Genomic DNA, 13,312 nt, shown 5'->3' with positions numbered 1-13,312 from the left:
TCCTGAGAACAACAGTGGGTACCCGGGGAGGGTCGGGTAATAGGGGGGGGGGTACCCGGGTAGTAAATTTGGATTTGTCCCAGCCCTAACACACACCCATTCATTTGCACAATATAGGGTAATGTAAGGGATAGTGTTGATGCTTCATATTCAATTCCACTGATTGCTCTCACACACCTGAGTTCCACACACTAACTATGTAGTAACACTACTTTGTTTGTTGTAGAGCAGGATAGGGTTTTAGTGTCTTAGTATTTAGGAAGTCAAACATTGTTATTATGCCACCATTTCTCCAGACAATATCATGACATCATAGTACATGACATTAAATAGCCATATATGTGTAATATTTCAACAAGGCCAAATGCGGGTAATTATTTATTTTTTTAAAAACCCACTGTTCAAGGCATCTGTGTACATCAACTGTCAATGGATGTGATTCACATGAATGTTTGCTTGGACTGTGTATGTTGTGAATGTCACTGAAGAAGGAAGACAGGAAACACACAGTGATTTCCTTCGTGGGTAATTGGGGACAAAATTATGGTGTGAGTCAGGCAAGGAAAAAAATCTAGTAATTAATCTATTATGGCATCATACAACAATATAATTTATCTTATCCATGATCATCATATGAGGCAATTTATATGCTGCAGTTGGGCAATCAGCTCATCATGAGAAAGTTAGTTTGACTACAAACCCTGGGAAGAGCCTGTTCTTTGAGTATCAAGGAGTTGTTGCCCATATCTCCTTCCAGTGATCAGAGATCGCCAACATTTCTTCCATGAATAAGTCATCAGCTCTTCAGAGTATCTCTCAATCTCCACTATTTACTCCCGCAGCTCTGATTTATTAATGAGAGTCAAATGCTCTTCATAAAAGAAGTCATGTAATGCATGGCCATGTTAATTGTTTGTCAATGATTAGTGATGTTTAGTTCTATGGAGAGATTTGTTACATTCCCCACTTTCTACAACAACATGTCTCCTCTCTGTTGTCACAGCACTGTTAAAGCAATATCCACGTTGTACAGCACCAGTAGAGTGAAATTAGTGGCATCATTGTAGAGATTCATAAAAATGTGATATAAAGAAAACATATTTTCTCAAATTTTCACCTTTCTGAAATAGCAAATGAAATTAAATGGCTTTTTATTGATGCATGTTTTCAAACATAAGCACTCATAATTTTGTATATTCTTCAAAACGGAATATGATAACATTTCTGATCAAGCTATTTAATTTGGAAGTAGCACATTAAAAAGTGACTTTTTGTTTACACATACAAATGTATAAGAACTTATGAATGCTTAGCTTATTTCTATTGAGAATTAAGAGATTCTCTAGCAGAGTAGATCCTGATAGCCCATGCTTTGACTTGCCTAATGAGTGAGTGAGTGAGTGAGTGTGGTTTTACGCCACTTTTAACAATATTCCAACAGCATCAGGCAGAGTCGTTGAATGAGGATCAGGTGGATATGAAATGGTCCTGATGGCGTGGGATGTTGCTCTTGCACTGGTGTGCCCAGCCCTCACTGTACTTACAGTCATAGATTCAACATAACTCGACTACTGCCAACTGTGGCACAAAACAACATTCACTCGCTCTATTGAGACATGTTGATTTATGGATTAATCTTTTCCACATACAGGACAGGAAGAAAGTAGTAAAACCACAGATTTGTATTGGTGTGGCTATTTTGGAGCATATGCAGATTTGTTGTCAAGGACTGCACATAGAACCATAAACAAACACTATACTGGGAACACAGTTATCATGACAATATTCTACTTCCTGAGGCAAGGGAGTTAACAGTCTATAAAAGTCCAGTTTCCACCCAAGCCGAACTAGGCTGGAATTCCGTAGTTACATTTTGGCTGGACTGACGAGTCTATGCATAGTCCAATCAAATCACATAACAAACTAGACATCCGGTTCGTAAAAACAATATGGATTTCAACATGCTGATTCCGGTCAACTGCAGGATTTGCAAAGCATGTGATCCGTCAACTTGGCATCGAAGGATGTTTTCCAAATCTTTTCATATTTTTAATCAAGGTGCTCAAGTGATTTGATGCACTTCTCGAAGTAAGACCCGTTTTATTACAGTATAGATCTTGATTATCGATCAGATCATCTGGACTGGGCATCGCCATTTTGTTTGAAGCAAATACAAGTCATATAAAAGGTGGAATCTGATTCGTTAATAGGCAGGACATAGAAGGCATTTAGCTCGTAATAGCCCCGAAATTTAAGCGTAGTTCGTTCAGCAAGGGTAGAAAACTGGACTTTATAGTCAGTAAATGCTTTTACCTGAGGAAGATGGACAATATCCTGCTTCATATTAAGTGTTTATTGAATGATTTTGTTATGTAACATTGCATGTAATGTGAACCATCTTTCAATTTTTCTGGTGCTGACTGAAATGAGTTATCTATCAGAAATATTCGAATAGTTTATTATTGGAAGAAAGTAATACTTATCAAAATCCTTTTTCGAAAACCCATACTTATGATTGAAATAAGGTATGAGATAAGTAATGTTATCAGAAACATAAAGTAGTTTGAGATAGAAAATATCAGAAAAAATATTGGAATTCTAGAATACTTTGTTACAAGCATTTTAGCCAATATGAGATAAGAAAAGTCAGAAAAAATATTAGAATACTTTGTAACAAACATTTTAGCCAATATGAAATAAAAAATATCACAAAAAATATTAGAATACATGTATTTGAATACTTTTTTTGCAAACATATGAGATAAGAAATATCATAAACAAGATTAGAATATTAGAACTTGTGTTGCAAACATTTTACCCAATATGAAATAAAAAATATCACAAAAAACATCAGAATATTTGAATACTTTGTTGCAAACATTTTAAACAATATGAGAAACAGATAAGAAATATCAGAAAAAAGATTAGGATATTAGAATAGTTGTGTTACAAACATTCTGACCAATGTGAGATAAAAAAATATCAGACAAATTATTAGAATATTTGAATACTTTGTTGCAAACATTGTAACCAATATGAGATAATAAATATCTGAAAAAATATTAGAATATAAGAATACTTGTGTTACAAACATTTTGATCAATATGAATACTTGTGTTACAAACATTTTACCAAATATGAGATAAAGAGTGTCAGAAATATATTGGAATATTAGAATACTAGTGTTTCAAGCAATTAAATCAATATGAGATTAAAAAAGACAGAAATATTAGAATATTAGAATATTTTGTTACAAACATTTAAACCAATATGAAATAAAGTATATCAGAAAAAATATTAGAATACTGTTACAAACATTTTACCCAATATGAGATAAAGAATATCAGAAAAAAATATTAGCATTTTAGAATACTTGTGTTAGAAACATTTTCCCCAATTTGAGATAAACAGTGTCAGAAACAATATTGGAATATTAGAATACTTGTGTTACAAACAATTTACCTAATATGTGATAAGAAGAATATCAGAAAAAATATTACAATACTAGAATACCTGTGTTACAAAGAATTTACCCAATATGAAATAAAAAATAGAAAACATAATAGAATATAAGAATTCTTTGTTTCAAAATTTTAACCAATATGTTTAAAATACTAATAATCTGACATTAGTACATGAATATGTAAGTATAACTTATGTCTAGTTTCTGTCTGTTCTTTGAAGGGTACAAGCTGCACTGATTCAATGTGTACAGATTCACTTAAGGCACAAAGAAATAATAGTTCCATTTTTATGATGAAACGAACAAAATATTAATCATATCAAGATGGACTCTTGTTGGAAAAACTTGAGTCGAAATGAACTTGAAACATTAACAGGTATTTTATAATCATGAAAAATGATACTTCATCACATTTCAATTTCTTTGAAAGAAGAGTTGTACCGAGAGCGTGGAGGAGTTTTTGATTAGATTGATAACCTCACGGGTCTCATGTTACAGTGAGTCTAACCCCCATTGGAAACTGATATCATAACTAGTGACCATTGTTGAACCAGATCATGTGTACAAGAATAGTTTGGTCAGGCATGGAGTCCACCGAGTTGAGGGGAAAGTACATCAAACATTCCACCACAGTTTCGTCTCCAGTGTCTCAATGAAGTGATCACATTTTGATTTATTATTCTGTTTGTTTTCTTTTTTAGTGGACCTTTGTTGTAGGTTCTGCATGTTTAGTGTTTGTGTTTGACTTGCAGGCTCATCTAAATGCAAGGTAGGGCTGGGTCTGTGGAGTGCTTTGTTACCATTATAGTGTTGTGTAGAACTCAACTACCTTACTTGTTACTATAGAGCTGATAGTGACAGTGTAACACGACAGACATGTAGCACCACTTTGGAACAGTAGACAAAAGGTGTTGTTAGAGTTGAATGTTAGCCATTTTACCATTTGATGTTTGTGTGAATCCTTAATGAAAGAATGCAAAAATGACAATACCTCAGAAACAATAAACAATGTAGCTTCTAGAAAGTCGAACTGTTAAGTTGTGATTGGATTTTAAAGTAACAACTGACAACATCCCTTGGTAATAATAATAATAATAATAATGATAATAATGCGGACCTTGCTTTCAAAATGTTATGCCTGCATCCCAAGTGACATGTTGTCTGACTCCCCATTGTTCTCGGTGCCTTAAGTTTAGTACCTCCAAATCTGTTGACTGACATTGGGAGAGTACCCGGATTTGATGCCAGGAATACAGCCCTTTGCTGTCTGGGCTGCTGTAGAGGGGGCAAAGGCACTGATCTAATGATAAGCTTAACCAGCCTGACTGGGCCAACGAAGTTGGCGGGAGATATAGAAATGGGTTCTGTCCGTCCGACCATCCGTGTGTGATAGTGTGTGTGCGTGAGTGCGTCGCGAAATCGTTTCTGGAGCATAACTAAGAAACCGTCAAATATTTCTCTACGAAACTTTGCATGTCTATCAGACTCATGCTGAACTGGTGCCTTTTACTGTGTAGGAATTTTAGAAATTTTAATTTTTTAAGTTTCCATGGCACAAAGTTGGACTTCAAGTTCATTTCCAGAGCATAACTCAAAAACCGTTAAATACTTTCTTGCAAAACTTTGCATGTCTAACAGGCACATACTGAACTGGTGCCTTTTGATATTTAGCACTTTTAGAATTTTTTTATTTTTTACGTTTCCATGGCAACAAGTTGGATTTAAGTTTAAATATAGGGTGGGTTCACTTATGGAGTATAACAAATAAACTGTTAAATATTTCCTTGAAAATATTGTATGTCTATATATAAGGCATATACTGGTGCCATTTGATATTAAGGAGTTTTAGAAATGTTTATTTTAGAATTTCCATTGCAGCTATTTTGACATGGGCTAAGAGAAATGTTGGGTCAGTTACCTGATTTGGGACCATAACATGTTAAAATGGGCGGGGGTATAGATGACTTCGTCGACTATACGCTTGTTACCCCTGTCAATGGATTAGTGTGCACTCAAATTTTTCAATTTAAACTCCCCCGGGAGTATACAACCCAAGCTGCCTTGTCAGGCGCTAGAAGGTTAACAGTAGATCTTAATTTGTTTGAATCTTCTAACTTTACAAGCAAATATGTCTGCCAGCAGTCAAAATGAAAATCAACCAGAACACCGCAGTACTCTTGACAACAGTATGCTACTTACCATAAACATTAAGTTGAAATTCTGGGTGGGGAATGAAGTTATGAAGTCAGGATGTTCCTGTGACAAGATTATCTGTTACATATTCCACAAGAGGTACTGTTAAGACAGAAATACACAAAGAATTTTGAAAATAAAGGAAAGCAATGATCCGATGTAAAACTGTAATATGTTTTTTATACTGAAATCAGCCTGTATGTAAATTTGCAAAAATGTGTTCAGTGATAAAGTTTCAAAGCAGAAAGTTTAATACACAATGCAAAGTGGTTCTTCTGTCATCCTCTATATCACCAGAGCTCCCATTTCATTAAATCTACACTAACCTTGGATCCATTCCCATGGTTCTCGCATTCTTAAATTACCTGCCCTTGATTTTCATTAACATTTTAGGGCTTTGTTTTGCATGTCAGTTTTTCAATGTTGAACTTTGCTCAAACTCTGATGTAATCAATGGGACTGGTCGCCATGTTGTTGATAACCCGTACCCAGCATTGAGGCTGATTGGTAATTTGCATTCTGATTGGTCCCTTAGACTGAGTAGCATAGCAAATCAAATTGGCTAATAACAATCAAGGGTGGGTAATTTTAGATCACAGGAATCACGGAGAAGGATCCAGGGGTTGGTGTAGGTTTACTGAAATACAAGCCCTGCAGATAAAGAGGATGTGCTACCGTAGGTTTTTGTGGCTTCATGTATTGTAAATGTGCTTTTACTGTTGATGTTATATGTTTGTTCAAAAGTAGTGTCCAATGTTGTTTAGTATTATTTCAATCTTCTGAGCATGTATCTGTGTTGGGCTATTATGTGAACATTTATATATTCCTGCAAGAAGTCTTATTGCTTTTAGTCTTAGAAAATGCTTTCCATTCTAACTGCTAAAAACTTTAAAAAAATAATGAAATCTTTTGTTGATAACACATGTACGACAAAGTTTACTTTTTAACTTTTATCACAAAACGTTTCCAATTTCCTCTGTGGCATGGTTCATTCAAAGCAGTTAGTCGAGTGAAATGTTGTCGGCTTAATGTCATTTTGATAAAGATCAAGAAGATGGATTACGCATTCACAAAAGATGCTGTCTTCTTTCAACATCACAACAACAATAACATTGACTTTGTCTATACTTACAAGAACTATTTCCACTTGAGAAAATCTCAAGCTAATTGAAAAAAATCTAATTTGACACAATAAGATGTAAACTTTACATATGTGAAGTGATCAAACAGATGTGTAAATGTGCAAGCAATTCTCTCTGTTGTGCCTGCCCTGGCAAATTAACACCTTTGTGGATTGGCTGACCTGTGGGGTTGAATCAACATTCTCTCCACATCCAGTGGGGCCCCGCCATTTGTTTTGCGTTTTATCGTTTCACAATTGTAACCAGCATTATGATTATTCTTCCCAATGCTAGATTACTGCTGGATCAGCATACTTTGCTTTTGTTTGTTTCATGGTTTTTTGTTGTAAATGTCAAAGTAGCCCAGTGTGACCGACAATCCATTCATATCTGTGTGTGTGTGACCCAAAACCATCTGACATTTTCTCTGTCTCTCTTCATCTACTTGTTCTTTATGTTTTTTGCTTTTGATTTAAAATTTCATTATGAAACTCACATTTTCAGGCTTTTAAAAAAAGTGTGTTGATACCTGTTACAATAAAGTGTGAAAAAGGGGAGCATATACCTAAACACTCCATCCCGGATTTATAAATGCATTCTTGTTTTTAAATGTCAAAGATACATCCCTTTGGAAATGGAATACTATTGTTTATTGCCAAGCCACACCTAAGTACCTAAACAATTGTGCAAAAACAGTTCTGGTAGCTAAATTGTAAACACAGATATTCATAACATTATACAAATGAAAAGGATGTTTTAGTGATACATTTAGGATGAAAGATAAAAATTTTTATCAAACCTCACAAAAATGTCATTCATGTGAAATAAATTCACTGATGTCATTGAATAAGACTTTGAACCATTTACTTACATGGATAATTTCAACAGGAGGTAATATCTTTAACTCATGAAGGGCTAAAATATGCTTTAAGAAACATTTTGTTGAAACTATTTTTATTTCATTCTATAAAAATATATGCATTGATCATATATGTGTTGATGGTCTCCATAAGGTGATTTCTTAACCTGAATCTTTGTTTTAAATTGTCCATAACTACATGATCCTTTATGTCATGATATGCATATATCAAGGTGCATGAACATTTGGTATCATTTAGAAAAGTATTTTTGTCTGTTTTTAGGAAAGCCCAAAGGCAAAGAAGACACTAAACTGAGCCCAAGACAAATTTCTCCAAGATTACAGGAAACAGTTCCATCTAAAATTCATCAAGAGAAGATAACTCCCACTAAAACAATTCAAGGGAACACAACTCCTACCAGCCACACCCATCCTGGTGCTGCCATGAAGTTGATGGACCTTGACAAAGGAAAAGTTAAACTTTCTCGTCAAATTCCACCTCTTGTTCAGAAGAAATGATTAGGTTGCCACAGGACAGCCATTCTCCTGAATTCATTAATACTATGTAGGTTCTGGGAGCAGTGCTAGTGTTAGTCAGACAGACCCGGTACCACACATGTCGAGAGTTAGTGATGAGACAGACAGCCTGTTTCTGAATACATGAAGTTGTATTGATTAACAAAGACTTCAGGTTAACATTTTGTAGACTGTCAGGAGCTCACCTTATTTAATGGAGTATAATAAATACACACTATATGGTGTATACTTAGGAACTGATTTCGTATGAAAGTTCAATACTTGGTTTGGACCCAGACATTAATTAGACCAATTATTGTCAGAAGTTCAGTATACCAGATCCGTAATCAATGTAGCAGAGCAGTTCTGTGCATGGACACATGTCCAAATTATCTTTGATTTTATACTAATGTATGTCCCTGTCTATGATATCATTAAATCATTGTATCATATCTATCAAGAAGAGGGGCGGTCGGGTAGCCTAGTGGTTAAAGCGTTCGCTCGTCACGCCGAAGACCCGGGTTCGATTCCCGACATGGGTACAATGTTGTGTGAAGCCCATTTCTGGTGTCCCCCGCCGTGATATTGCTGGAATATTGCTAAAAGCGGCGTAAAACCATACTCACTCACTCACTCACTCTATCAAGAAGAAAGTGGATTATTAATTGTGATGCTATGGAAATGTACTTTGAAGAATAACTATTGCCTAAACTATAAATCTACAACGAAGTTAATGGATATTTCCTGAACGAACTATATATCTACCGTAAATTATGCATATCCCCTTTCAGCTAAATTTGTAATTGCAGGAGTATCAAAAACATAAGGGGTGAGGTGAGACATTGCGTTCAAGATTGTTGCACTAACATAGCAATGTGCATGCACTTGTGCTGTTTCTACTGGTCCAGACTAATGCCGATTTTATAGTGTTATATAGCCCACTGAGATACCATGCCACAGTTTAACATGAATACCCCACTCAGACACAGTATACTGACTCCGAGCCGACAAGTCCTTCATTTGGCCCATTAAAGTTTAGCACCAAGCAGTGTAACCACAAGTACCATCTTTTAACGTCTTTGGAATGACAGGGCAGGGATGAAACCCCGGACCTTCCGCTCTCTGGGTGGATGCTGTCCCACTTGACCACAGAGGCGCTTCATCAAATATGTGCATTGTTTCTGTGAAATCTGCCATTAATGTCTAAACGTGACAGAAGTATATGGTGTAATATCAAGAAACTGTTATACCTTCTTCAGGACCTTACTTAACCATCATAGTTCCTCTATATGTCTCCGCTGACCACTGCAAATGTGCGATGCAGGCCAGGTCATGGACGTCCCACACCGGCTGGTCATTCACACGACTGGACATATTCAAGTAGAACAACAAGTCGTAAGACAGAGTTTTGAAAGAACAATAATTCACAATTGATATAATTTTACATATAATATTAAGTATAATTTGAATTTTAAGCATTTCTAAATCACCTCTGTAACATTCATATTTTTATTTCAATCCCCTACATGTCTCTCTACCTTTGAAATAGCTGCCATACTGTGTGAAATAGGGGAAGTCACATATACAATGTCGATTCAACTCAGTCAAAACTACATTTGCAGATAATGTTTTGCTTGATAAATATGTACATTCTTTATTTCCATAACTCAAAATTATTATTGGTCATAGGTCAGATTTAAAAAAGGGGTCCTTTTAAAAGATTCACACAAGATGGCCTACAATGGAGACACGGAGGAGCTTAAATTACGTAGGTGGGTAATGAAACATTTAATGCGGATAAATGTGCACTGTGAGAAAACAATTCAGGTCAATCTATAATGTTTTGTATTAGTTCTTTGAATGTCAAGGCTATGAGATAGTGTTATCTGATGTGTTATCACCTTTGCCGAACAAAACATCACCATGGTTGTTACAAATAATTGGAATTAGTTTTCTGTGAAAAGGTGTGTGTGAGGAGGAAGAGAATCATTTTGAAAGTAATTTTCAGATTAGAAACTCTTTTCTTTCATGTCCTTGTAAAGTAAAACAAGGGTTATTTCATGTGAATGAAATATATTCTGTTAAACCTGTCAGCGCCCGGACAGTACAGCAACATTGGTTGTACGTGTCACTTCTTTTGACTGTGTACTCTTATTGGCAACATAGATATCAATATTTGTGTGGAGATATGTAGAGGACTAAGGAGAAACAGAAGAATTATAGTCAGTGTCGACATCTTGAAAAAAAGCAATGCAGCTATCTTGCAGTTGCTTCCTGTACACCTGAAACAATTAGATGTGAGTGGCGGCCACTACCCAGACACCTGATCTGCAGATCTGATCATGACGTGTTCAACTATAGCCAGGAACACATCAGTGTTACAAAGAGCTTTTCTTCTTTGCACTGTTAGTCACATACATATGCACAGAGATAAGTAGTGATTTGAAATCCCAAAAGCTATGTGTCCGACTGCATGCAGCTTTGATCATCCACTGTGTCCTCATATCTATACCCGGTATATACATTCTAACATGGATAGTTTTTGCACAGCAAATGTTAACTGGATAATTTTGTAAATATTAAATATTTACAACCATGTATCATTTACTGACTGATTATATATGCCATATTATTCATTATTATTTATAATTATTTATGATGATTTTAAGTTGTTTTTTTCCGTCCTTAAAAACACTCTGTGATATTTTGTACGGACAATCTGGTTTTTTTACATGAATGTATTTGCTTTTTGCTCTGGATAACTCTATGTTTATCAAACTGAGATCTATTTCAAGGCATTATTCCAGATATACATAGTGCTACCTTGACTTTTTCCTTCAACTTAAATTAAAGTTTCAGTTGATATCATGTAGTTTATATTAAAAACATTATTAGTCCATATTTTATAGCCATCCATTATGTTAATTACATTCATGTCATTTATTATTTATGTGTAACCTCTATATAGCATGTTGATTTCATCAAACACAGCTGTGATTGCCTATTTATGAGTCCAAGATTTTGCTCATAAAATATTGCCCTTCAGTATAGACTTTGTTGTTGCTGTTTTACATGTATTTAAAGCATTAAGCAGAATGTCATTTGAGTTATGTAATATGAATTGGTGGAGCTTTTCAAGACGAGATAATATTGTCCATATGTGCCTGTGTGCACGGAACTGTTAATGGAGATTGAATGACTGTTTGGTATTCATTAACACACCCCATACAATATTCACACAACTTGTTTGCAGCACAGAGCATGTTTTTTGACAGCAGGGTTCTTATGGAATGTTTTTACATTGTGAAAGAATGTTTTAGTGAACCAGATGACCCAATATGACTGATGTGGGTCTATTGTTTGTTCACGAGTACTTCAAACTTGGCTCTGTTCAGATTGCTGATAACCTAGATTAGGAATGAGTAAAACACTTGGTGCCATTTTATCATTGATGGTTTTGAGAAAACAAATAGAGATGGATTCCATACTTCATATTTCTTCATCACAAATATGGGACACTTATGCTTCATATAATTATTTACCCTATTACCCCTTTTGGAACTAGGGTACAGATGGGTCTGACCATGATGCATACATTTACTGTGCAGGGTTGCACCCCAAGGCTGGATGGTTGAAGGGCTCGATTCCAAGATTCTTACTTATTATAAGACTTAGTCTGCCAGCATCCAAGTTCCTGTGTTTCATCAGTGTGGTAAGGGGCGGTTGGGTAGCCTAGTGGTTAAAGCATTCGCTCGTCGCGCCGAAAACCCGGGTTCGATTCCCGACATGGGTACACTGTGTGAAGCCCATTTCTGGTGTCACCGCCATAATATTGCTGGAATATTGCTAAAAGCGGCATAAAACCATACTCACTCACTCACTCAGAGAGGAAAACATCTTCAAACTGGGTCACTTTGGACTTTGATGAAGCAGTTGATGTCTGATTTTGACTGCCCCTGATGCACAAACACTAGCTATTACACATGCACAAACACTAGCTATTACACATGCACAAACACTAGCTATTACACATGCACAAACACTAGCTATTACACATGCACAAACACTAGCTATTACACATGCACAAACACTAGCTATTACACATGCACAAACACTAGCTAGTACAAGTTGATACCATGTCAGATCCTTCACATAGGTTTCAGTAGGTTGTATGACAAGACATCTAAATTCACACAGAACACATCACAACATATGCAGCTATGTTTTAAAGAAAGGAAAAAAATCATGTTAAAATGTTGTTTTTGTGTGTATTTTCCTGATGTACTGACTCACCATAAGTTTTCAACCAGGACAACAAAGTGAGGGGCTGCGCTTACAATGCACATACACAAAACTGGTAAAAATGAAGGCACCATTTTGCATCGACATTGTCAAATCCAAGATTAGCATTGGGATTTTTATGCAACAGGGAAATTCTAAGCCATTTGCCTCCTCAGAAGTAGGGTTCTCAGCAATAAGCGGAGATTGACTTCATCAGGTAAGAGTACAGGTATGTCTCCGTGAAAATGAATATTGATAATATCAGTTTGACTACATTTGGTATGTGTAATCTCTGGAGCATGATATATACTCTCTGGATCTAAATATATTTTGGGTCATTTCAATAAAAGGATGTCATTATATAAAAAAACCAGGTGCAGCAATATCTACAATATGTTCTCCACAATGTCTCGTCTTTATGATTGGGTTGTTCCCCCTCTTGATATACAGTCACTTGAGCATGGGCTTCCATTAGATTTAGACCACCAGAGGTCATATCTTAAAATATGGGACAGAATATCAACAATTTTCCAATCAGTATTGATAAATTATATATGACTTGATCCTTAGTTAAAAGTCAATCTGTCACTATAAAGGTCATGCGCTCATTTAAGATGCATTCAAATCAATATATCTTCAGCCAATTAAAATAACATAAAAATTTAAAGATCTCATAAAAGCTGCACTTCCCTTGATTAATCACTGAAAATGGCTTCAGAAGTAAACAGTGTCATGTAAAAACCCTCTAGCGCCTGTAGGCAGCTTGAGTTGTATACTCCCAAGGGAGTGGAGAATGATAACTGGAATGCAAACAGATCAACTGGTCGGGTAACAAATAAAACCGCATTTGAGCAGATACAATTACCTGGATACCTGTGG

At 35.6% G+C, this 13,312-nt stretch overlaps 1 protein-coding gene across 5 annotated transcripts in view; it reads left to right on the top strand.

Moving 5' to 3' along the window:
• LOC124146186 (regulator of G-protein signaling 22-like) overlaps positions 1-11,197 on the top strand; it is a 135,949-nt gene extending 124,752 nt beyond the window's left edge. For 4 of the 5 annotated variants that reach the window (XM_046516352.2, XM_046516349.2, XM_046516350.2 and 1 more), the window contains one exon: positions 7,920-11,197. In XM_046516352.2, the coding sequence (XP_046372308.2) occupies positions 7,920-8,155 (236 nt within the window). In that variant the 3' untranslated portion in view covers positions 8,156-11,197. Of the gene's footprint in view, positions 1-4,215; positions 4,233-7,919 lie in introns of all 5 variants that reach the window. The other variant, XM_046516353.2, reaches the window with a different exon arrangement.
• The last annotated feature ends 2,115 nt before the right edge of the window (positions 11,198-13,312 follow it).

Source organism: Haliotis rufescens, unplaced genomic scaffold (genome assembly GCF_023055435.1).
Source record: "Haliotis rufescens isolate VD_foot unplaced genomic scaffold, xgHalRufe1.0.p SCAF_2, whole genome shotgun sequence".
NCBI lineage: Eukaryota > Metazoa > Mollusca > Gastropoda > Lepetellida > Haliotidae > Haliotis > Haliotis rufescens.
Note: the sequence above shows the minus strand (reverse complement) of the source record. Positions and strands in the feature narration are given on the sequence as shown.